At 43.7% G+C, this 24,670-nt stretch overlaps 1 protein-coding gene across 2 annotated transcripts in view; it reads left to right on the top strand.

Moving 5' to 3' along the window:
- KIF13B (kinesin family member 13B) overlaps positions 1-24,670 on the top strand; it is a 172,619-nt gene that overhangs the window by 11,700 nt on the left and 136,249 nt on the right. For both annotated transcript variants that reach the window (XM_060250097.1, XM_060250106.1), the window contains exon 2: positions 3,735-3,828. In XM_060250097.1, coding sequence (XP_060106080.1) covers positions 3,735-3,828 — 94 coding nt within the window. The remainder of the gene's footprint in view (positions 1-3,734; positions 3,829-24,670) is intronic.

The raw sequence follows: 24,670 nt of genomic DNA on the forward strand, positions 1-24,670 counted from the left end.
GCAGAGTGGGAGTTTCAACCTGGGTCTCCTAGACCTGGGTCTGGTACTTTATTCATTGTAGAGCCAGTTTGGTGTAGCGGTTAAGAGTGGCGGCCTCTAATCTGAAAAACCGGGTTTGATTCCCCACTGCTCCACATGCATCTGCAGAGTGACCTTGAGTCAGCCACAGTTCTCTCAGAGCTGCTTTCTCAAAAGCAGTTCTCTCAGAACTCTCTCTCTCTCAGCCCCACCTACTTTACAGGGTGTCTGTTGTGGGGAGAGGAAGGGAAGGAGATTGTAAGCTGCTCTGAGACTCCCAAGTGAAGGGTGGGGCATAAATCCAATCTCTTCTCTTCCATACTGTGCTGACTCTCCTCCCTGCCAGACAGTGTTACCACATCCTCTGTTCCTAAGGATGTGGTAACACTGTCTGGCAGGGAAGAGAATAAATAATTAAAATAAATAAATTGCCCCCTTCTCCTCCTCCCTTCCTTCTGAAAAGCTGTGGCACAAAGTGTCTCTTCAGACATCATCCCGCTGCCCTGCAGTGTCTTTAATATTGATAGTCCCTTCTACAAATATAGTGAAATGCCCCTTTTCTATCTCTGTTCTCATTCCACACAGAAAGTGAGATAAGATGGTGTCAGTCAGACTTTTCTAGCATGGGACCCAGTACTGAGCCCTGCGGCACTCCACTGCTTACCGTCCTCCACTGCGAAGATTGCCCATTTATACTCACTCTCTGCTTCCTATTAATTAGCCAGTTTTTGATCCACAAGAGGACCTGTCCTTTTACTCCATGACTCTTGAGCTTACTAAGGAGCCTTTGATGAGGAACTTTATCAAAAGCTTTCTGGAAGTCAAGGTAAACAATATCGGTTCTCCTTTGTCCACACGTTTGTTCACCCTCTCAAAGAAATGTAATAGGTTAGTGAGGCAAGATCTTCCCTTACAGAACCCATGCTAAGACTTCCTCAATAACTTGTGTTCATCAATGTGCCTACTCATTCTGTCCTTGATAATGGTTTCTACCAACTTTCCCGGTATTGAAGTCAGACTGACTGGCCTGTAGTTACCCGGATCTCCTCTGGAACCCTTTTTAAAGATGGGGGTGACATTTGCTACCTTCCTGTCCTCAGGAACGGAGGCAGATTTCAATGAAAGATTACATATTTTTGTCAAAAGATCCACAAGTTCAACTTTGAGTACTTTCAGAACTCTTGGATGTATGCTATCTGGATCTGGTGACTTATTAGTTTTTAATTCGTCTATCAGTTGTAGGACCTCCTCTCGTCACCTCAATCTGACTCAGGTCTTTCAACACCCCTTCCAGTATAAGTGGTTCTGGAGCAGGCAAACATTTCTCATTTTCCACAGTGAAGACGGAGGCAAAAAATGCATTCAGCTTCTCAGCCATTTCCCTATCCTCCTTCAGTAATCCTTTTACCCCTTGGTCATCCAAGGGCCCCACTTCCTCCCTGGCTGGTTTCCTGCTTCTAATATATTTGAAGAAATTTTTATTATTGATCTTTATGTTTTTTTGCAATATGCTCCTCATAGTCCCTTTTTGCCTGCCTGATCACAGTCTTGCATTTGATTTGCCACTGCCTGTGTTCCCTTTTATTAATTTCACTTGGACTAGCTTTCCACCGCTTAAAGGAGTCCTTCTTACCTTTTACAGCTTCCATTACCTTGTTTGTTAACCATGCAGGCCTTCTCTTATACCTGTTTGTGCCTTTCCTAACTTGTAGTATATATTTTATCTGAGCTTCTAGGATTGTAGTTTTAAACAGCCTTCAAGCTTCCCCAAAGGTTTTGACTGTATTTACCTTTCCTTTCAGTTTCCTCTTCACATGCCTCCTCATCTCAGAGAATTTACCCCTTTTAAAGTTAAACATGGTTGTGCCAGTCTTTTGGAGCAACTCTCTATTTATACAAATGGTGAAATCAATAACGTTATGGTCACTGCTCCCAAGCGGTGCGATCACTTTTACATCTCTCACCAAATCTTAGGCATTACTTAGGACCAAATCCAGGATCGCCCCTCCCCTGGTAGGTTCTGTGACCATCTGCTCCATAGCACAGTCATTGAGAGCATCTCTTTCTCTCGACCAGAACCCATATTAACCCAATCAATCTGCGGGTAGTTAAAATCACCTATGATGACACAGTTTTTACATCTAGCCACCATCTTTAAGACTTCCATCATATTATAGTCGTCCTCTATCTTTTGATTTGGCAGGCGATAACAAACTCCCATAGTTAAATTGTCTTTTGGGCCCTCTATTTCAACCCAAAGCATTTCTAAAAGGGAATCTAATTCTCTGACCTCAGTCTTACTGGATTGTATACCCTCTCTGACATACAGAGCCAACCTACCTCCAACCCTTCCCTCCCTATCCTTCCGGTATAACTTATATCCAGGAATCACCGTGTCCCACTGACTCTCCTCATTCCACCAAATTTCTGAAATTCCCACAATGTCTATGTTTTCTCCCAACACTAAACATTCCAATTCACCAATTTTACTTTGAAGACTTCTAGCGTTTGTGTACAAACATCTGTAATTTCCCAGGCAAGCTAAGCCCACCACCTTCCTCCTGCCGCCTCGAGACTCTGGCAGGCAGTCCATTCTGTTTGTCACCATCTCAGTGGACAACTCTGATCCATTACCCGGTAGAAAAGTATCAGCTAACCCTTCATCTCTTTGAAATGAGTCTTCCCGAACCAGAGACATTTCATCTCCTGTCGGCTTTCCCCCAAGATTTAGTTTAAAAACTGCTCTGCCACTTTTTTGATTTTAAGCGCCGGCAGCTTTAAGCGAGAAGCATCACGCAGCTGCTCTGGGAGGCAGAGGTGAACATAAGGGCCACAGAAAGGGAATGGGTGGTGTCATTTGAGAGAGTGGGGACGTTTGGATGGCTGAGGCCAGAGGAGCAAAGGATATTGGTGGAAATGTCTCTCAATATGAGTGTGAAGTGGAGCTGCTAGTCAGTCTGGCCCAGTATTATCTAGTCTGTGTGGCAGCAGGTGGTTATTCAGAGTATCCTGCTACCTGGAATGCCAGGAATTGTGCTGTGCCACTGAGCCGTAGGGCCATTCCTGATCTGTATTGTTTTCCTGGTCTTGAATGCCAGGGGAAATGGCACGTGTCCAGCCACAGTGCTGGTGCTGCACTCTTGCTGGGAAAAACATGGTACCCTGGAAATAACCATGTGTGTCTATTGGTCGTTGCTGTAATGCTGCCCCTTCGAGATCATGCCTGATTGGGGTTTGTAAGCTTCGTAAAAGCTGCTGTGAAAACATCCCAGGAGAGAGCTGCAAGAGGATGGCAGTTTTGGTTACAGAGCACAGCTCTAACAAGAATGAGTGTGCAGGTCAATGGAGCAGAGGTGACGCTTGATGCTTGCCTCTGGCTAAGAAGGCAGATTCTACCCCTTCTGCACCAGCAGCCTCCTGGTTTTTTTCCAGCTGAAAATAACTCCGCAATGCTACCCTGGCAGCATCTCTTGTTCCTTTAAAACCTTGAGAAGCAACTGGGATAACCCTGAACTCGTTCTCTCTGGCCTAGGGAAAGACTGGTGGGACAGCTGCTATGGGTGTGCATAAGGCCCGAACAGGCAGTGTGCACAACCGTGATGCTTTGAGGGAGCAGGATGGGCAAGTAAGCGGAGGTATTCTCTTTTGCAAAACTGAAAACTGGTTTAGGAATCATGTTTGACATTTCCCCCCCTTTTTCCTCCCTTTTCTAATAGAAATAGACCTGCATACAAAATGTGTGATAGATGTGGATGGAAACAAAGTGATTCTTCATCCCGTTAACACTAACCTTTCAAAAGGAGATGCCAGGTAAGACCCTTTTTTTAAAAAGGAAAAAAAAAACCCCAAGATGTGTGACTTGTATATTCTGTTAGCTATAGATGCCCATAACTGGGAGTAGTTGAGTTGTGTTGAGTTGACTGGGTTACTCCTTTCCTAAAATTAGGTGCTGGGCTAAAACTAGTGCTGAAGATGTGCTGCTTTTGTCCTTCAGGGTAAGGACCAGTGAAATTTTGGACCACAGTGTGAGGAGCTACTTGGAAAAAAACCCCACATCCCAACATATTTTCAGTGGGACAAACAGTCATCTTCTGAGGGAAAAACTTACTCAGAGTCTTAAATATGCTTCCTCTTCTGGCTGCCACGGAAAGCAGAGAAATGCAAGTGCTGCTAGGCTGGGTAAGAAGGACTACTAAATGTAGGGTCCGTTTTTTGAGGCAAATAGCCAAAGGAATGCCTCTCTGATGCTGGCTCTCATGTGTGCCTGTGCATCTTTGTAATAGGCTAAGCCTGACCAAACATGACCCATTGGCCGTGTCTTCTGGCATTTTATTTACAAATGAAAACAAACTAGGTAAGGATCAATACTCCCTCTAAGCTGTGGAGTCTTCTGAGCAAAAATTCCATTTTGTGAGCAACTTGCATTACAATTGTGAGGTACTGCATAAATTTGTTTCCTCTGGGGCCGTCCTTCCTGAGCTAAGACAAAAATGTCTGAGCCAGAGGCTAAAAAACTGTGAGCTAACTTACACTAGCTCAGCTTAGGGGGAACACTGGTAAGGATGGGAGAAGAAGAAAATGTAAGAAACCAGATCACCTGATATTACCTAAGGGTTTCTGCTACCCTTTCATCTGGAAATGCCAGAGACTGAGACTGATCAGGCTTTTCAGTAGGCACAGGCGGTGGTGGAAAGTTCCATCGAGTTACGGGTAATTTATGACCCTGTAGGGTTTGCCATTGCCTGCTTCTGCATCATGACCCTGGACTTCCTTGGTCGTCTCCCATCCAAGTGCTAATTCAAGGCTGAGTCTCCTTACCTTCTGAGATTCAATAAGATCATGCTAGCCTGGGCCATCCAAGTCAGGGCAGCAGGCATAGACAGTGGGTTAATAGCATTTACCATTGATTATGTAGGCTGTGAAGTAAGGTGACCTGCTTGTGTTCAGTGCTTCTTGTGCTCAGCACTGCATTAAGGACGGGGCATGGCTTAATGGTAGGGCACATGCAGATGGACCTAGTTTAATCTGTGGTACCTCCAGTGAAAGGATCGTTGGGAACAGGACTGAAAAAGGTACTTGCTTATTGCACCGGGGAGCTGCTCCCAGTCAGTGTAGGCAATACTTGGCTGAACAAACCAGTGGTTGGGCTTCCTATAAAGCAGCTTCATATGTAGTGGTGGGATGAGATGGCGAGGAAGTGATGTATTGTTCTATTTATGTCCCCCTTGTGAAACAGAGTACTACTCAAAGGGAACACTGCCAAGGGTTAGATTAAATAAAACTCTTTGCAGGCATCTTACAGGTCTGAGAGTTTGTATCGATGTCCACTGAACTCAAGGGGAGCTTTATTTTGATCTTTGACCCCATGTTGGCGGTCTCCAGAGCTTTTCAAACCAAGAGTGTGGGGCATAAATATTTCAGATAGATAGATTTTCCCTGGAAACCTGAGCTGTCTTGTTTCTCCGGTGAGTATCAGCTGTCACACCCACATCTGTGCGGCTCATAAACAATGCAGCCATTTACCAGATAGCCCTAGGGAATGCTTTCATAACCTTGGTCAAAGAAGGGCATGAAGTCTGAGTTTCATTTCCACTAGCCGTAGATCAGGCATCACTTCCTTTACGCAAAGGCACTTGGCTAGGCAAAGAAAGCTGTGCTGTGTGGAGATGCTGCTTTTTTGAATGATGGATCTGGGAAGAGACAAACCCCCAGGGGCTAGTCTGTCTGGGCTATATTGCTGTATTGTTAACCCTGCTCCAGGTTCTTCCTAAGTGGCAGTCTTACTAGTGGAAGACATGTATGACCTGCTTCTTTAATGGCAGAGGTAAATATGAAGTCTGTAATCAGAGTCCTGCCTGCTCTGCAGTTCTGTAGAAACACAGAAAAGCTGCAGAAAATGCACAGAATTTACCTACCTCTACCTCATGGTTAACAGAAGCCAAAAGAGTTGTTAAATAGCAACAGCAATTATGCAGATCTGTAGTTCAAATCTGTTTTATAGTTTATAGGCTACACCACTGTTTCCCATTTGCAGCGTTGGGACCCAGTACTGGGCCACGGAAGCCTCACTACCGGGTCACAAGAAAAGCCAAAGCTAGCCCCGCCACCAGCAAAGCATGACCTCTGCTCTGCTTCCTTCCTTCCCCCATCTCTCTGTTGTGCAGAGAAAAGCTAGCCTTGAAGACTGACACAGGCTGCAAAGCCTGAGCTCTGTTTGGCTTCCTTCCTTCCTTTCCCTGTCTCTGTGTTGTGCAGAGAGGAGCTGGGCTGCCTCTCCTTCCTTCTCCCCCCTCCCAGTGTTTGAGAGAAAAACTCGTGTCCACTGGCACTTCAGATCTATGAAGTGTTCTTCAAGGTATGAGCTGTCATGTGCCTTGCAGTATGTTCTTTTGGGGAGATTTCATGGGAGGCCTGGGTGGCAAAGAAGGGGTGTGTGTTTTTTCAGCTGGGAGGGGCGGGGAGTGGGCATTTCAGTAGCTATTTTTTTTTTTTTACCAAATGACCCCTGGGCAGAATTGTTGCTGGCTGGGGTAACCTGATGGTGAGTAAGGCTTTTTTCCCCTTTGTCCCCTCTTCTTTATTTTTCCATCTGCAGGGGATGCTCTGTCTGTATTGTTGGTGCTGGGGGTGGTGGGGAAGCAACAGTGGGAGGGCTTCTAGTGCCCTGGCCCACTGGTGGACATTCTGGTGCTTTTTGGGCATTGTATGAGAGAATTTTGGACTGCTCCACCATGGCTTCTCTTATGTTCTTTCTTTCCCTGTCTTTCTTTTTCTTTCCCTGTCTTTTTCTTTTCCCCCCTTTCCCCTCCTTCCCTTTTTACTGGATGAAACCTTTCTGTTCATCATACTGTTGTTGCAGACATAGGAGCTCTGTCAATGAAAAATTGGCATCCCCAGTTAATAAGAACATAAGAGAAGCCATGTTAGATCAGGCCAATGGCCCATCCAGTCCAACATTCTGTGTCACACAGCGGCCAAATATATATATATACACACACACACACACACTGTGGCTAATAGCCACTGATGGACCTCTGCTCCATATTTTTATCTAACCCCCTCTTGAAGATGGCCATGCTTGTGGCCGCCACCACCTCCTGTGGCAGTGAATTCCACATGTTAATCACCCTTTGGGTGAAGAAGTACTTCCTTTTATCCGTTTTAACCTGTCTGCTCAGCAATTTCATCGAATGCCCACGAGTTCTTGTATTGTGAGAAAGGGAGAAAAGTACTTCTTTCTCTACTTTCTCCATCCCATGCATTATCTTGTAAACCTCTATCATGTCACCCCGCAGTCGACGTTTCTCCAAGCTAAAGAGCCCTAAGCGTTTCAACCTTTCTTCATAGGGTTCAGTTGTAGCCAGCTGGCCTTTCTATGAGATTTCTGTGTGAGTGAGTGAGAGTTAGAGGTGTGGGGCAGAAAGAAATTATTGGAGATTACTGCTGTATATCTCAACAGCGCTGGATGTGATGGTACTATGAACTTGGCATCATTTTACTGGTCCTGCTTTTAACAGCTGTCTGACACCAAAATTAAACTCCTCCTGTAGATATTAAAAAGGATGAAAGAAGTTCACTGGCTAAATATCTGCACAACAGATTGCTTTTAAAGGCATGGGAAACACAGCCAGTAAAAAGCTGCAAGCCCCTCATAAATATCCTTTTTGGGATAACTGCAGAAAAGCTTGTATGAACTTTATATAATTTGAAATTAATTCATTAATTGTAGTACAATTCTCTGCTACCTTTCACAGCAATTTCCCACTGTTTCAGTCAAGGAAAAGTATGAAAAATAGCTGTCAAAAAATTTTCTTGAAACCAAGCAAGCTTGGTTGTAGCTTGAGGCAGGGTTCCAGTAGTAGCAGCTGAAGGAAGGACCTACTAAATGTGTCAGCATATTTTGAGGTACAGCAGCTGCCAGGGCCCAGTGTGGGTGGTACACAGCACTGGCATTCCTGATGGCAATGGCAACAGCACTTCCAACTGCATACACTGGCCAGTGCTGTTGAGGAAGGGGTGTGTAGGTGGTGCAGGCAATTGAACATGTGCATTAGGAGTGCTTGCAAGCTGCAGAAGAACACATAAACAAATAGGTGCATACAGGTGTGAGGGTGGAAAGAGAGGAGCCTGGAAATGTGGCCAGGAGAACCTGCTAAAACAACTGGCTAAATTAACATGAGACTGCCTGCTGGTGAGTCAGACCACCAGTCTTCCAAGGTCAGTACTGTATGCTTTGATGGGCAGTGGCTTTCCAGGGTCTCCATGATGTAGGGTTTTTAACCAGAGATGCCAGGGGTTCAGATTAGAATTTTCTGCTTTTGGAGCAGATGGTCTTCCATAGGGCCAGTCCTAGACAGTTTGGCATCCTAACTTCTGGTGCCCCCCCTTGCACTGATAACATCACCAGGGCCCAATTTGGTGCCACAAGAACGCCGACACCTTAGGCAATTGCCTAGTTTGCCTAGTGACAGGGCCGGCCCTGGTCACAGCCCTGGCCATAGGAGTCCTCTCTAGTAGGGAACTCTTGAGCCACTTCCTTACCAGAGAGTAATTGTACCCTGGTGGTGTTGGTGTTCAGGTTGCCAGGTTCTCCTGGCCACTGATAGGGGGTGGGGGGCCCTATAGGGTTGCCAACTGCAGGATGGAAAACTCCTGGCCAGTTGAGAACCATGAACTTAGAACATGGTTCATTGTATTTTGTCCTATTTAAATATCATGGCACTCATAGTCCCTTGGATCAGATATTGCTGAAATTGGTGGGAATTTCCTGGTCTACAAGTTGGCTTTGTAACTTTTTTGAATGACTGTTGGCAGACAAGCCAGACTAAACAGCATCCGTCTCCCAGTCCGATTATTATAAAAACCATAAGAACAAAATTATTGACTCCAAAGCTGTCTAAACAGGGCTACCAGCATAAAAAGCCACTGGTGGTAGGAGCAGAGCGTGTAATTAGAATTTATGGCTGGGGAGGGAGGGTGGATGGGTGTCCGGCTGAGTAATGCATTTTTGTAGGGGAACTTTCACTTTGGCAAGCTAAGTCAACGTGCTGCAGCAATGGGCAAAGTTCAGACTTCCCAATCAAGATCACAAGGTGGTTTGGTGCTGTGGGCAATGGCACCCCTCCCACTTTCTGAGTAAATAGCCTGAAAAGGCCTCTGGAAAAACCACAGGGGATGGTAATCTCGCTGCAGCAGAGACCAACTCGCAGGCTTGAAACAGTGGAAAGCAGGAACAGTTTCCCAGTGTGGTACAGTCTTCCTGGTTCCCATCCGTTTTTTACCCCTGCCCTTCTAACAGCAGCCCCCAGAGGAAATCGAAAATGTTTTGAGTTGCACATTCCTCTTCCCCATATATTTCAGGATAAGGAGTGCCATGGCTAGGTCAGTTGTTAACGAGCCAGCATGTCATGCAGTGTTCTACAATTGCCTGGCTTCCACATCCTGTGAAATAAATACAAATGAGAACTGCTTCCCATAGAAGAGGGTGGGAGTGTGTGCATACTATGATGCAGGATTCCAGAGGAGAGGAAATAATGCACATTGTGTGTCTGTGTTCCAAAATTTTTCTTGTGTTTTGCTAGTCTGTTCTTGTTTTTAGAAGGATTCTCCTAAACTGAAAAAAATTCTCTCTGTAAACGTTTTCAACAATTGTGAAAGATTCTGTGGTTTGCTAATAAGAGCATATGCACAATGTATTGAGGAATTAACACCAGTGCAGAAATGCTTGCAGGAGGTGGTGCCAGGGATGTGGACAGAGAGGTGGTAGGGAAGGTGTGTAGCAGCACCGAGTACCTCATAGGGTCCCAAGATCCCTGTTGCAGGAGGGCAAAGGAAACCCAGGGTGCAGGTGAACACTGAGTGGAGGGAAGAGATTGTATCCTTGCTCTCCGCTCTGTTGCTCCATCCAGCGTCCACATTTTCAGAGTTGATATGCATGGAACCCATGCTAATATTTATGGCATATGCAAAATGTGTATCCACTTTCTTGGGAAGGGGAGAGTGCAGATCATGTGTCTGAAAGTTGTGAGTCAGAATCAAGTTGTAGTGTCTGCTGATGGAAGGGCTTTCCTAATGGAATGGGACTTTTTTGCCACCCTACCCTGCAATGCTGCTCTTGGGGAACAGGACCTCCAGAAATAACATAAGGGGCAAGTTGAGATCTGTAGTGGAAGAGGGGAAATCAGTAAAAAAAAAAGACCCATTGTCCAAATAAACTGCAAGGGACTGGTGTATTGGCTGCCATTTGCAAGTACCCCTTGGATTGAGCTGTTAGGCAGATTGTTACCAAGATGTGGACTATAAATTCTGTAAATTGATGCTATGGATGTATTGGCACATGAGAACAATGTTGGTTTGGTTATAAAGAAATGGTAAATGTTGTCTAAACATTTGTGGGGGTTAGTAAGGTTATTGAAAATGCTTTTTCCTCCCAACCTTATTGTTGGCTGTAGATTGTCTTGTATTCATCATTACCATAAAGCTGTGATACTTGAGGTGCAGTCTTTGACGCCTTTAAATTTCTGTGATAGCTGGTTGCTTCTCTTAGGAGTAGTACTTAATCACAGCCCTTCAGGCAAAAAACTGGAATAGCAGGTAACTGATAGACTGTCAGAATCAATTGCATTTAGCAGTAGAGCAAACTAATGCAAAAAGTAGTGACCCCCTTGTAAAAGAAGTTTTTGTAAAAGTATACAGGGACCAGGGGGGCACCTGAAACCCCCCAATATCTGTGTTTGAGTGTTAACACCCCACAGAATATGTGTTGGTATGGAACCAGAAATAGTCAGCAATGTTTTTCTGCAATGGAAACGGCAGTGTGTCTTCCTCCTTACACATGGCTGTGGTTACCAGGTGCTCTTCCCATTTCCTCTATCCACAGAATGATGTTGGTGCATTTTGCAGCTGCCTTGAACCAGATTAGATTACTGAGCCATATAAACTCAGGTAATGTCTACTCTGACTGGCACCTGTTCTCCAAGATTTCAAGGAGCGGGGCTTTCCCAGCCTTGCTCCCTGAGAATCTTTTTCCACTGGAGATGCCAGGGATTGAACCTGGAAATGTAGACAGCAAAGGGATGTATTCTATTATCAAGCTATGGACCTTCCCCAAACTTTTGCTGAGGATGGACCTGCTGATCCCAAAGATAAGACAGACCAAGGACAGCAGCTTAATATATTGCTAACAAGTAAGGACAGAGCTTCTGGTTATTTGGAGTCTCTCCCTCTGTCCTTAATTCAGTTCGCTTTGATTTCTGTCCAAATGCTGTAAAAGAAATCTAATATAAAAGCAAATTATGATGTATCATTATGTAGACAAGGCTTGGATGAGGTGCCAGCCCCGTGCAACTCATGCCTTCAGAGAAACAAGTCATTTCAAAGATTCAAAAAATACAATATTGACAAAGCGCAACTTTGACAAGTGCAAAATAATGCCGGTTATTAGAAGCATTACTCATGTGGGCCCAGGGTTGATGTGGAGGTCATTGCATACAGTGGAAACATCTGCTCAGTAGGCAGAACTGGGAAAAGAAATGCTGGATGTAAATAAATGGCAGTGTGTTTAAACGAATTGGTGCAGTTTCCTCACCTGGAAAAATGAATTTAGCTCTCGGCATATTATCCAGGAGTCAGCACGGCGTCTGCAGTGGGGGATGTGTTGATCATTCCGTTCCTGGGAATGGTTCTGCAGCAGAAAAGGCTGGGTGAAAAGGAAAGATGGCTTGAAAAAGAAACAAATAGCAATCATGGTTCATTTTAAAAAATTGGAGTCATGACGATAGCTCTTTCCTTTTCCATGTGCCGTGGTCCTGTAACTAAATCTCAAAATATTTGAAATGGTCATAAGAGCTGTGTGTAGCCTCTTGTATTGCAGAAATGCTTCCAGGCAGGCAGGTGTTGATTGACACATGCCCCCATTCCTGATATAGCACTACTTTGGCATTCTATACGGCAGGTGTGTTCATATATCTATACATTTTAGGGTTGCCAACTCTGGCTTGGGAAATTCTAGGAGATTTGGAGGTGGTACCTAGGGAAGGCAGAGTTTGGGGAGGGGAGAGAGCTCAGGAGGAATGTGATGCCATTAAATTCTGTCCTCCAAAGTTGCCGTTTCCTCTAGGGGAACTGACCTCTGTAGTTGAGACACCAGTTGTAATTCTGAAAGAATGCTTTGGTATTCCAAACCCATGTTGATGAATGGTTGGTTTGGGGATAATCAGAGCTTGTGCTACTATCTGTGTACTCTTTAAAATTCCCCAAGATTCTGTAGTAGTTTTTACTGCAGAAATTAACATGCTGCTACTATTATTTTAAGATAAAATGTCAAGGGTTAAATTCATGGAAAGATGTGTTCAGGGTAGAGTTTTGAAGGATGGGAAGGGAGTAAATGGCTAGGCATGAGATTATTGCTGAGATTTATCGTACCTACTGTTCTGTAATATAAAATACATATACTCTTTTGTTGGTATCAGTAAACAATTTAAAAAGTGAGTGTAGCTTCAGGCAGCTCACAATGATCAGCTCAGAAGAATGAAAATCATACTGAATATTTTAAAAACCCTGAAACCTTTAAAAACGCTAAAAGTAAGTACCGTAAACAGGTAATCTAATGGAGATATTTATATTCTAAAGTAGCTTGCTGTGCTGTTCTCCTTTCCTCCATTTTATTATCACAACAATAATCCTGTGAGGTAGGCTTGTCTAAAAGCATGTGATAGGCTCAAAGTCACCCAGTTAGCTTCCATAATAGAGTGTGGATTCAAACCTGGGTCCCCCAGAGCCTAATCCAGGATTTTGGCCACTATAGCACACTGTTTAAAATGGATCCATTCAGCTTCCCAGAGTAGGATGTGGAGGATGAGTAGGATGTGTTCCAGAGAGAATAAAAAGTGTTGCTTTAGTGCAGGGGTGGGGAACCTTTTTTCTGCCAAGGGCCGTATGGATATTTATAATATCATTCGCAGGCCATAAAAATTATCAACTTAAAAAACAGTGCTCTACAGAGAGAGAATGATTCAGGCCAGCAAAATTAATGCAAATAATTGCTTTTCTATTTGAAGTCTGTGGGGAAAGCCTAATCTGGCACACTCATACACACACACCCGGCCCGCCACCCTAGGCAAATGCATAGGTCCAGGACTTTTTTGTAGAAAAATCCCAGCAGGAACTCAGTAGCATATTAGACCACACCCCCTAATATTAGCATATTAGGCCACACCATCTGGGATAATCAACTGCAAATTGAACCGTGACAGTAACTTTTCCAGGCCCTGCAGCAATTCTGGCCAGCCAGTCAGGCCCCAGGAAGGCTGCTGCACAGTATATCTGGGCCCTGTGATCCCTGCCTGGCCCTGGGAAGGCTGCTGCATAGTGCAGCTGGGCCCCTCAATCCTCGCTGGCCAGCCAGGCTCCAGGGAGACTGCCACATGGCTTGGTTCGACCCAGCAATCCCCGAGGGTCACACCCTGGTTTAATGATTTAGATGAAATACTAACATCCCAAAATGGGTTTTTTCTCCCCCAACCCCAAAGTTATAACAAAGCACTTCATTTGAATCTTGAGCACCTACTGGTAACCTTTGCTAGGCTCTGCATATTGGATTTAGTCCTCCAAGTGTAACTACTTTAGTGTTTGCCAGCAGATGTTTTTCCTTAGACTAAAAAAAAAATCTTTGTGTGTGTGTGTATGATTTATACTTTTTGTAGAATCAACTGTATTTCTTGTAAGTCTTTAAATCAGCATCAAATTGTGAATTGCTCATAAATTTCACTAGTGAATTGACTTAATTTTTTGGGGAATTGTTTGCTTTAACTAAATGTTTGGGATGCCTTTTATAGCCCTAGAGTAAAACATTTCTGTTATACATTAACTCAATTTAGCCTTGCACATAAAACTCTTTTGCAATTCTTGAGGGCCCATTAGAAAACTGCCATGAGCGTGGCAGCTTTGTAAAAGCCTCAATAATCCAATCTTTGTGATGACCAGCCAAATTCCTTAAGGATGCAGAAGGTATACAGAAATGCACCCAACAGGTATTTCTAGTTCGTAAATGCAGAGTCAAGAGCATGTATTTGCGTCTATCACAGGCATTCTCATTATAGGAAATGTTGAAAATCGTGATGAACTGGGAATCTCACAGCCCATCCATTAGGCTTGGTCAACAATCTACTGTAATTATGGAGAATTTTCAGTTTTCACATGATCTGTTTGGCGTCTTCAGCTTGTCACCTCAGTAGTCTTCAATAATTCCAGGAGGATTTAATGTGATCTTATTTTTAAAAAAAATTGTACTTTTTTTGCATACTCAATAATTTTGTCCCACAGTCTTGTTTATTTAAAACTTCTATTGCTGCCTTTCCACCCAAATACAGTCCCCAAAATGGCAAACGTTAAAACATTTCAGCATTTAAACGCATTTAAAATAAGGTATTTATGAAGTATTTCAACAATTCAATTAATCATGTAGACATACAAATGCATGAAACTATACAACCAGGGAGATGGGCTAGTAATAGCAGGGATATATGCCAAACAAAACAAAACATAATCTTCACCTGGTGGCAGAGGATGATAGATGGAAACAGATGAATCTCCCTGAGGAGGGGGGGTGGGACTTGCAAAACTTTAGGCTCACAAATGACAAGGGTTTCAGCAGTATTATGAATCTGCTGGCCATCTAAACTACCAATGGAGACAATCTAGCCCTCTGTGTCTTTGCAGTTCTTGAAGGTACTGATCTTGAGTATATTTTAGAAAGTTAGCAGGATTCATGGGGTATGAAGCCTCTAGAGCAGGGGTCCTCAAACTACGGCCCGTGGGCCAGATGCGACCCGCTGAGGACGTTTATGCGGCCCGCCGGGTTATGGCAAAATCAGACTGGAAGTGTCGTTCGACCTAAACTCGCATTAGCAACGCACACTTCCGGCACTGGGCTGAGGCGGCGGAGACAGAGTGTGAGGTGATACCGAGGTGAGGTGAGTTCCCAGGCCGAGGTGTGTGGTGTGGGGAAGGGAGAGAGATGAAGAAGACGGAGAACTGACGGCCTTGTACAGTAACAGCAGTCCGGCCCTCCAACAGTCTGAGGGACAGTAAACTGGCCCCCTATTTAAAAAGTTTGAGGAACCCTGCTCTAGAGCCCCAAGCATGGGAGGAGGGGACCACATTGTGATGGAAAAGTTTGCTTTAAGAAATTCCTTTGTACCATGCAAATATTCATTCTGGGCATCATGTCCCCAACCAGGGTTGTGGCAATTGTAACGTTTAGGCAAGCTGGAACTATGTAGGCTCAATTTTCAGAGTCTTGTTAGAGCTCTGAAGGGACCTTGGGGTAGAGCACTAGACTTCTTCATCAGCCTGCAGTACAAAGTGTCTTGATTTGATATAGGCTGGCTAAATATATGGACAGCCTGGGCCTTGTCAGGCAGGTGGTACCTTCAGTATGATGTACTTCTGGATTCAGTTTCCAGAATTTCCAGCTCTATCACCAGCAATTGATCTGGGGGACCTTGGGTTGGGGAGTATCTCCTCCAAACATGAATTCAATTACAGATGTAAGTTGAATGCTTTGGGGATAAGTTGCAGTTACAGCTGTCCATGGCCTTTTCCTGACAATTACTCTGTGGCAGTAAAAAAACAAACCAAAGTGGCATTTAAGGCTGATTTATTGGTTGTAAGTTGGAGTATTGAACTAACTGGAAGAATGAGCTGTGAATCCAGAAGCCTTTGATTTGAATGTCTCCTTAGCCACAAACTTATTAGGGGGCATGATCCTTTTCCCTCTGCCTTAAGTCCCTCATCAGCAATGTGGGGCTCATGTTACTGGCCTGACAGAGCTCCTGAAATAATGAATATGAAGTACTTGGAGGACTTCAGATCTGTTGCATAAAAACCCAGTTAATTATGACATTCATTTCCATAGGCAATAATTGATAGTCTGCTGCCTATACAAGCACATGCTGCAATAAACTGTTTGTTTTCTGCGATATCACAGCCCATCCCAGTAGTGCCCATGTCACTTTGCATCATCTAAAAACACTTCACAAGTTTGTTTGGTACTCTTAGCACAAGCACTTTCCTCTTCCCAGTAAGGCTAAAGACGCCTAGGCAATCGACAGGTTCCGTGAAACACATCAATGAACTGATGGTGTTGGAGGATAGAAGCTTATAAGTAACTGAGAACTTTTGGCATGTATTCAGAAGAGATCCTTGGAGGATGAGTAGATTTTTTTTCTTATCTGAGCCAGTAAAAATAATCTCTCTAAGCTGTGGAGTCTTGTGAACAAAAATTCTGCTTTGTAAGCTACCGGCATTAAAGTTGTGAGCTACTGCATCAATTAGTTTGCTCTGGAGGCATTTTTCCTGAGCTGAGACAAAAATGTGTGATCCAGAGCCTAAAGAACTGTGAACTAACTCACACTAACTCAGCTAAGAGGGAACACTGGTCTCTGGACCATTCTGAATCTGACTCTTAGGTCAGTGTGACCATTTCTTAAGCCGTAGAAGCTCTTTACTCTAGAGCAGGTGCTTCAGTCTTGGCTGCTGGCTGGCCTATTGGAATGCTGAGCTGGTTATTGTGCAGTATGAGACACCCAGAGGTGGAGATTCAATTTAGCTATCTTTCTCTGATAGCACCTTTCCTACTTATTGACCAGCACTCTGCCCCCCGCCCATGTATAATTAAAACCCCAGACATGGCCCATTCATCCCATCCAAGGTCCTCTGCATACTCATCAGACATTGGTTGCCTCGGATTCAGTGAGACTCCACCTGCTTGGCTGTGCTAAGAACAAAGTCCTCTTCAGCCTTTCCACATGACTTTGACTTGTCAGTTTTGCTAGCATACCATCACAGGGGGGCCATTGAAATCCCGGGAGCTGCATGGCTACCAAACAGATGCAAGATTTTTTTTTAAAAAACGTAATAATAATGGGAGCTTCATTTCCATCCTAAACACCCCTGAGCTTTTGCTGAAAGGAAGATTTTTAATTAATGAGATCCTTGGGGACCAAGTAAGATACTTTTCTTCTTTGTCTTCCCTGAAATTTCTTGTCCATGTCCCCATACATGCAAGACAAAGGCGGAGAAGGCCATTTTCCTTCTTTGCATAACCCAGCATTTTATAGGGCATTTTTATTGCTGTATCCTCTTTATAAGGCCATTTTACAGGAAAGCAACATCTGCTCTTGGCTGTCCAGAAGGCAGCATCCTTCCCTTTGGACTGAAGCATCTGCCCCTTTGACTGAGAAACCAGACAGCATGCCTATATTCATCCCTTTTTCATTTATAGGCAATGCTATATAATTTTAATGAGAGAGCTTATTCTATACCTGCCATAATGTTTCACAAAGGAAGATCTGCGATCCAAGCCCCCTTTGGCCACTGAATGCAACCTGTTGGTTGATACCTTCTGCTTGCTGGCTTTCACCGCTTTGTTAACGACTGAAGCAGTCTTTGTATTGGAGCTAACATTTGTTCATCATTTCCTTAATGTTAGGAATAAAAGTGGAACTAAAGAGATAGCATCTAGCAATCTGAACTGGCATCTGTTTTTTAAGAGTTGGCACGAATTGTTAGCATGCCAGCTCATGCCAATCTTGGAAGCATCACTAGTTGTGGTAGCTTGCTCCCTTTTCTTCCCACCCTGATACTTGGAGACACCTCTCTTTCTCTCCTGCCTCAGGCTTTTGACCAATTACTGGTTATTTCCACCCCTGTATTTTTGGTCACAGGGCACTATGGGTTCTTCTGTGGTTAAAATATCAACTGAAAACTTCAGCCCTAACTAAAATTTAGAAATGTGCATTGCAGCAGCTGTGTTTTAAAACAGGATAGGCTTTGCTTACAACCTGGTTTTGGGGAGCTGTTCTGTTTGAAAAACGGACTATAAGGAGATCAAATAAGTTTATACAATGTGATATGTACTGAAGGCTGATCCCTTACACGGACTCAGTTAAACTGCAGTTACCTTCCTGTTTGTAGTCTTTGGCAGTACGATTATATTATTTAAAGCCCGCATGGAGAGGAAAGGGATCATAGTCTTGTTTAAGGCAGTGGCCAGCACTTAAAGACTTTGTTGTATTGTGTTTGGTTTCAGACACATTCCATGCGCCAGTTCTTCCAAAAGCAGCAGTTCCTCATCTGAGCTGCAGGGTCCTCTCAAGGAGCTTTCCAAGTTCCATCTGTTCCCTTCCTTGAAAGGCTGAGGGGAGGGGGGAATCCTGCTTGGAGGCACCCCATCCTCATAAGTCTCCCTTGCAGGGAACTGGAGGTAGCACATGCCACAAGATACTGACTGGTTTTACCTATTATCTGCCTTTTTTGCTGAGGCTCAAGGTGGATACATATAATCTGCATAAAGGCATAGAATCAGCAGTGTAATAAGATTTAACTGATCATGAATTGTAATAAACTACATATGTAATAAGGTTAAATTACAGAATTAGAAAATACCACAATAAAACAGTACAAGAGGCAAAAACTGGATTACAGAAAATAGAAAACAATGCAGTAAGAGAAAGATCATGCATACAATAAACAGTGCCATAAATTTACAACATTTATGAAAAACCCTCTTGAATAATTCTGTTTTATAGAATCTGTGGAATGATATGAAGGTAGGAGCCTTAAGAACATTTAAAGCCATGTTGGATCAGGCCAATGGCCCATTCAGTCCAACACTCTGTGTCACACAGTGGCCAAAAAACCCCAGGTCTTAGGATCAGAGAAGCCCTCCCACTGTTGCCCCCCCCACAAGCACCAAGAATACAGAGCATCACTGCCCTAGACAGAGAGTTCCATCTATACCTTGTAGCTAATAGCCACTGATGGACCTCTGCTCCATATGTTGATCCAATCTCCTCTTGAAGCTGCCTATGTTTGTAGCTGCCACCACTTCCTGTGGCAGTTTCAGCCTTCCTGCCAGCATCTGAAGAAGTGAACAGTGACTCACAACAGCTCATACCCTGTCACAAATCTTTTTACTCTTTAAATTGCTACTGGACTCTTGCTCTTTTTTGCTCCATCAGACAGACTAACTCAGTTACCAATGAGGGTACTGTGCATGTACAACCCCTTCTTCTTTGGCACTTGCACTTTAGAAGGTGGAGAGGTGTCGTTCCCTAACGCAACCCTCCAAATGGTGCTTTTCTGAAAGGGAAGGGAAGCTGCATTTCAGAGACCACTAGAATAGGCTCCATTGCCATTTCATTTGGTATAGGAATTGGTGAGTGCAAAACAGATTTTGGAATGCACCAGGACAGATAAGCAAGGGGATAGCTGCTCTTAATTGAGAATATAAAGAAACCAGCAGTTAGTCTAATGTTGGTGTTGAAAATGTAAATGCCCTATGTGCACTGATGGATCTACATAAAGAGCTCCTCTTTGCATTGTAAGTCATCTTCATAGACAGAGGTGCATGTGCTTAGTCACGTCTGGAATTCCTTGTCGCTTTGGTTGTAGATATAGTTGGAAAAATATCCTTTGCAATCCACCTTCCTCTGCATTTACTGTTCCTGTCAGCCTGTCACAGTGACAAACACAGGGGAGGGGGGATCAGACTAGTTGGTGGGCCTGCCATCTCTTGCTTTGCTGTTTCCCTGATTGTTTGGACCTCAGAATGTCCCTGTTCCTTTGCAATCCATTATGTTGGTTTGCCTGCTTTCAGCCTCCATGGCAGCTTCCTTTGGTGTTTGGGGATTGGCTCTGATTGTATCCCACCTGGAATTGCTTAATAATTCCTGTTAATTTTATTTATTTGCCAGTGCTCTCCACACTGTGCTTTGCTGAGCTGGGTCAGCAGTTTTCTGCTGCTTGGGAGATTAAGGCTGTCACTTTCACATCATTCCCCCTCTAGGCCATTCTAGGTTGGAAGAGATAAGAGAGTTTTATCTTGATGCAACAGCCATCAGCTGCTAGCCTTGCTTCCTGCTTTGCCCTTCCAGAGTGCCTCAGTTTGATGTGGGGGAGAAGCTAGAGGGAAGAGAGCAGTGTCTCTGTTTCCCTAAGTATGTATTTTGTCTGTGTGTGTTAAATGCTGTCGAGTCACTTTCAACCTATGGTGACCCTATCAATTAATGTCCTCCAGAATGTCCTATCATTAACAGCCTTGCTCAGGTCCTGCAAACTGAGGTCCTTGTTCTCTTTTATTGAGTCAATCCATCCCATGTTAGGTCTTCCTCTTTTCCTGCTGCCTTCAACTTTTCCTCGTGTTACTGCCTTTTCCAGTAGAACAAAGCTTGAGTCCAGTGGGACCTTTAAGACAACAAAGTTTAATTCTGGGTATAAGCTTTCGTGTGCATGCACACTTTAGGAGAAGTTTACGAAGAAGTGTGCATGCATATGAAAATTTATACCCAGAAATAAACTTTGTTGGTCTTAAAGGTGCCATTGGTCTCAAGCTTTGTTCTGTTGCTTCAGACCAACATGGCTACCCACCTGAATCTTTCTTTTCCATTGACTTCTGTCTTCTCATAATGTGACCAAAGTACAATAGCCCCAATTTAGTAATTTTAGCTTCTAGGAAGAGTTCAGGCCTGATTTGATCTGGAACCCACTTATTTGTCTTTGGGGCAGTCTATAGTATCTGTAAACTCTCACCCAACACCACATATCAAAGGAATCTACTTTCTTCCTGTAAGCTATCTTCATTGTCTAACTTTCACACCATATATAGTAATGGCGAATACTTATGGCATGAATTACTTTGATCTTGGTTGCCAGCAACACATCCTTGCACTTAAGAAACCTTTCTAGCTCTTTCATGACTGCCCTCCCCAATCTCAGTCTCCTTCTGATTTTTTTACTGCCATCTCCCTTTTGGTTGATGACTGAGCCAAGGAATAAAAATCTGTAACAATTTCAGCTTCTGCATATCTTAAATTGTTAATGTTCCTTCCTCCAGTTTTCACTCCAACAAAGCCCCTATTTACATGTGTTATTAATTATGAGTTAGATTCCATGGAAGATTTCCATATATTGAAGACATTTGTGTTCAGAGAATATGTCTTCCCCATCTCCCACTCGTGTTGTAGCACTGGGAATCCCTGGGATCACCATGAGGGATAGAATTGGATGTCTGCTGGGGATGGGATCCCCCAATTATTAACAGTAGAAAAGAGTAAGAATCCACTCATGCTAAATAACGGTTTCAGTCCACTTCAACGACCATTTGCAAGTGGATTTTCCAGTTGTAAGTGCACTGAAAAAGGATTGGAAGTGCATTATTTGGCATGTGTGAAAGCGCCATGACAAAATTTGTGGCAGCGTATGAGCTTTTGTGAGTCACTGCTCACTTCTTCAGAACTGAAGTGTCATAGCTTCTGAAGAAGTAAGCTCTGGTATGGTGCAATGGATATATATCTTTGCTAGGGTGAAAAAAGATCTATATGAGAACTCCTATACTAATAAAATTAAAGAGCAATTATTTGCATAAATCTGTGGTGTGAAATACACTGTCAAGATGAGCTGTCTGAAGCACAGTTTCCATTTGTTTCTTGTTTCTATGGGATATACACAGGAGATCTTCTTGGCAGACTGAACCATTTATCTTTTGAACTGGTTTCTTCTAATCATCATTTTGGGTATATCTGACAGTAGTCTTGTGATGAAATGACACCAGTGTGGCTTGCAAGGGCTTCAGATTCTTTAAGGGGTCATGGCAAATTGAGTTTGAAATGTTTATGAGTGGCAGATGTGAAGAGGAGAGCCCATGAGGGTCTTAAATACTAACCCCCAAGTGAACCTAACCAGTTGTCATGGTGTTGCTTTTTGACCAAGGATAGTTAGGTCCACAGACATAATCTCTGGGCACCATGAGCCTGTGACTACCCTGTAAGTTTTATATTCTGATATGGTGGGTGAAACAGATGGCTTGCAGAGGTAGACCCCAGTTTTTAAGAGTTGCTTGCATTGGATGCCTTATCACTAGGACTTGGAAGAAGAAACCTTTCTCTTCCTTTTCAACTGGGTGTGGTGTTGTGCAAGTGATAAAATATAAGGTAGGCAGTTTGATCACAGCGCAGTTAGTCATTCCCTTAATTGCCTCTGTGTGTAAATTGGGTTCCCTGTTGGGCAGGTTATCTGAACTGACAGATATTAGCCAGACGTTAAGAAGCAGATGTTATGAATCGTTGTGTATATCTTTTTTCCTTTGCTGGAATTATTTTTTAAACCTGAATTAAACTCCTTTGCCTAATAAATTCATTTTAGGCAGTGATGAATGAGCCAGTTTGGGAGGGAATGAACAATAGGAAGTGAATCCGTTGATAGGGAAATACTTTTGGTCCTCAGTTGACTCATTGCTGGGAGCGAGGAAGCAGCAATTGCTAAAACATACATATTAGTCAAGGACAGATTGAAATATTGTTGTCAAGTAAAATCACCCATGCATGTTTTGAAAACTGCTGACTTGCTTTCAACATTCACAATTCCTCAGTTCCAAGCCAAGGAAGAGGCAATTTTGAAAGTTTTTGAAATTACAGGGTTGTGTAGGTAGCCCCCCCCCCCCGCCCCCGATATAATGGACAACAGTATTCTAACCTGGACTTTATTGAACGCAGATAACATGCTTCTTTGAAAAAGGCTGCAGCTGCCACAGGTCTTGTTCAGTACTGGCCACTGTGCTGCAATAGCATTATGTCCGATGCGAGCACTAAAACACTGAAAAATTAAAAAAACATTCTCTTTTTCCTACTTCAGTCTTTATAAAATTGGACCTTCTTGGAGACGGAATTCCATCAAGAAGATCTAGTACTATATTCCAGTCTTGGATGCCAGAGCATTTTCTGGCTCTAATTCCATCTGCAGATTTTATGCATTATCTTCTGATAGTTATTTCAGTGCTTTCTTCCTCTCATTTCACTAATGAGAGCCATCTCACTTACAAGAGCCAGTGTGGTGTAGTGGTTAAGAGCAGCAGACTTGAGAGAACCGGGTTTGATTCCCCACTTATCAACATCAAGCCTGCAGAGTGACTTTGGGCCAGTCGTACTTCACTCTCTCACCTGCCTCACAAGGTGCCTGTTGTGAGAAGAGGAAAGGAAGGTGATTGTAAGTCGCTTTGAGACTTCTTAGGGTAGAGAAAAGTGGAGTATAAAAACCAGCTGTTCTTTGTCTAATAAAAAAGAGGAGGAGAAGGAGGAATCATAGAATCATAAAGTTGGAAGGGATCTCCAGGGTCATCTAGTCCAGCCCCCTGCAATTTGCACACAAGATGTAGTCCTTGGGGTATACACAGGACATCTGCTATGGAGGAGGAAGAAGAGTTGATTTTATACCCTGTGGTATTCGGGGTTAGGAGTATAAGGAAGGTGATAATTTACACTGAACATATGAAGCTGCCTTATACTGAATCAGGCCCTCGGTCCATCAAAGTCAATATTGTCTACCCTGACTGGTAGGGTCTCAAGCTGAGGTCCTCCATGCCTACTTGCCTGGTCCCCCTTTAGTTGGAGATGCCGGGGACTGAACCCGGGACCCTTTGCCCATCAAGCTCTACCACTGAGCCACCTTCCCTCCCCTACATTAAGGCTTTGATAGAAGGGGGACAGTGTTGGCATAGTGTCTAGATTGGGGCTCACCTCTTGCTTTGGAGGAAGTCTCTTCTGGAAGAATCTGTTTATCTTTGCTAGAATGGCTTCTCTAACTATGAAGGTAGGATTGTAAACTATGAAGGTGATTATAAGCCGCTTTGAGACTTCTTAGGAGCCTTCTGGAAGGTAGTTTCTCTTAAGAAATGACTGTGGCAGTGGAGAATGGATTTGGGCAATCCATCCATCCCCTTCCAAGATGCCATAGTATCACTTGATGTCTCTTTGGCCAGTGATTTCCTGTGGCTTTGGCTAGCACTTGCTCACTGTCCTTGGCTGAAGACAGTCAGCAACTTCTGGAGTTTCTTTCAGAATGAAGGGAAGGTCAAAATTAAAGAGACCCTGCAGAGCCATTCTCCAAATTGCTGCCCCCTTTTAAACACCTTTATCACTTTAATAAAGGAGGTCATTTGATACTTGATGTGAAGCTTGTCCAACATTGTGGTTTACCAATTTATGGGAACAGCAAGGCTGCGTCTGTGTGACCACAGCAGTGGAGCTTTGGTGGATGTTTTTATTTGGAATAGCTGTTTTTCCCTGCTGCCCCTTGGAACAATAAATGGAAGCCTGCGTGTCAGATTTGCACCGTCTGATTCTTCCTTTGGGAATACTCAATTATGAAGTCACCAGCCTGCCAATATTTTAAAAAGTTCCAAGAGGAAAAAAATGGTCACAGGGGGAGGGAGCGGCTGTTTCAGCAGCTGTACTGAGGTGACGTTCCAGCCTTTGCGGTGCTAAGCTGTGTGCTCTGTTTTCCTCTGGGGCAGGTGGGACAGGCAGAGCCTTGGATGTTAGCAATTCAAAATGTTGTTACACCAACTCTCCTTCAACTATCCTTAAAACCCCAGAATTACTGTAAGACAAAACTTGAGATTAATTAAAAAGCCAAACTATGTCAAGCAGAGGAAGCTATTAGCATGACTGAAAATATATAGCTCAACATTGCTAGTAAATGGTGTGAATTTCATAACCCAGACTTTTTCTCTAGAATAGAATGGCCAGGGCTGGTGTAAATACTCGAATCCTGATGTTCTGTTATTGCTTGCAGCTAGTAGAAAGCTTTCCTGTGC

This window comes from Heteronotia binoei, chromosome 1, assembly GCF_032191835.1.
Source record: "Heteronotia binoei isolate CCM8104 ecotype False Entrance Well chromosome 1, APGP_CSIRO_Hbin_v1, whole genome shotgun sequence".
NCBI classification, from domain to species: Eukaryota; Metazoa; Chordata; class Lepidosauria; order Squamata; family Gekkonidae; genus Heteronotia; species Heteronotia binoei.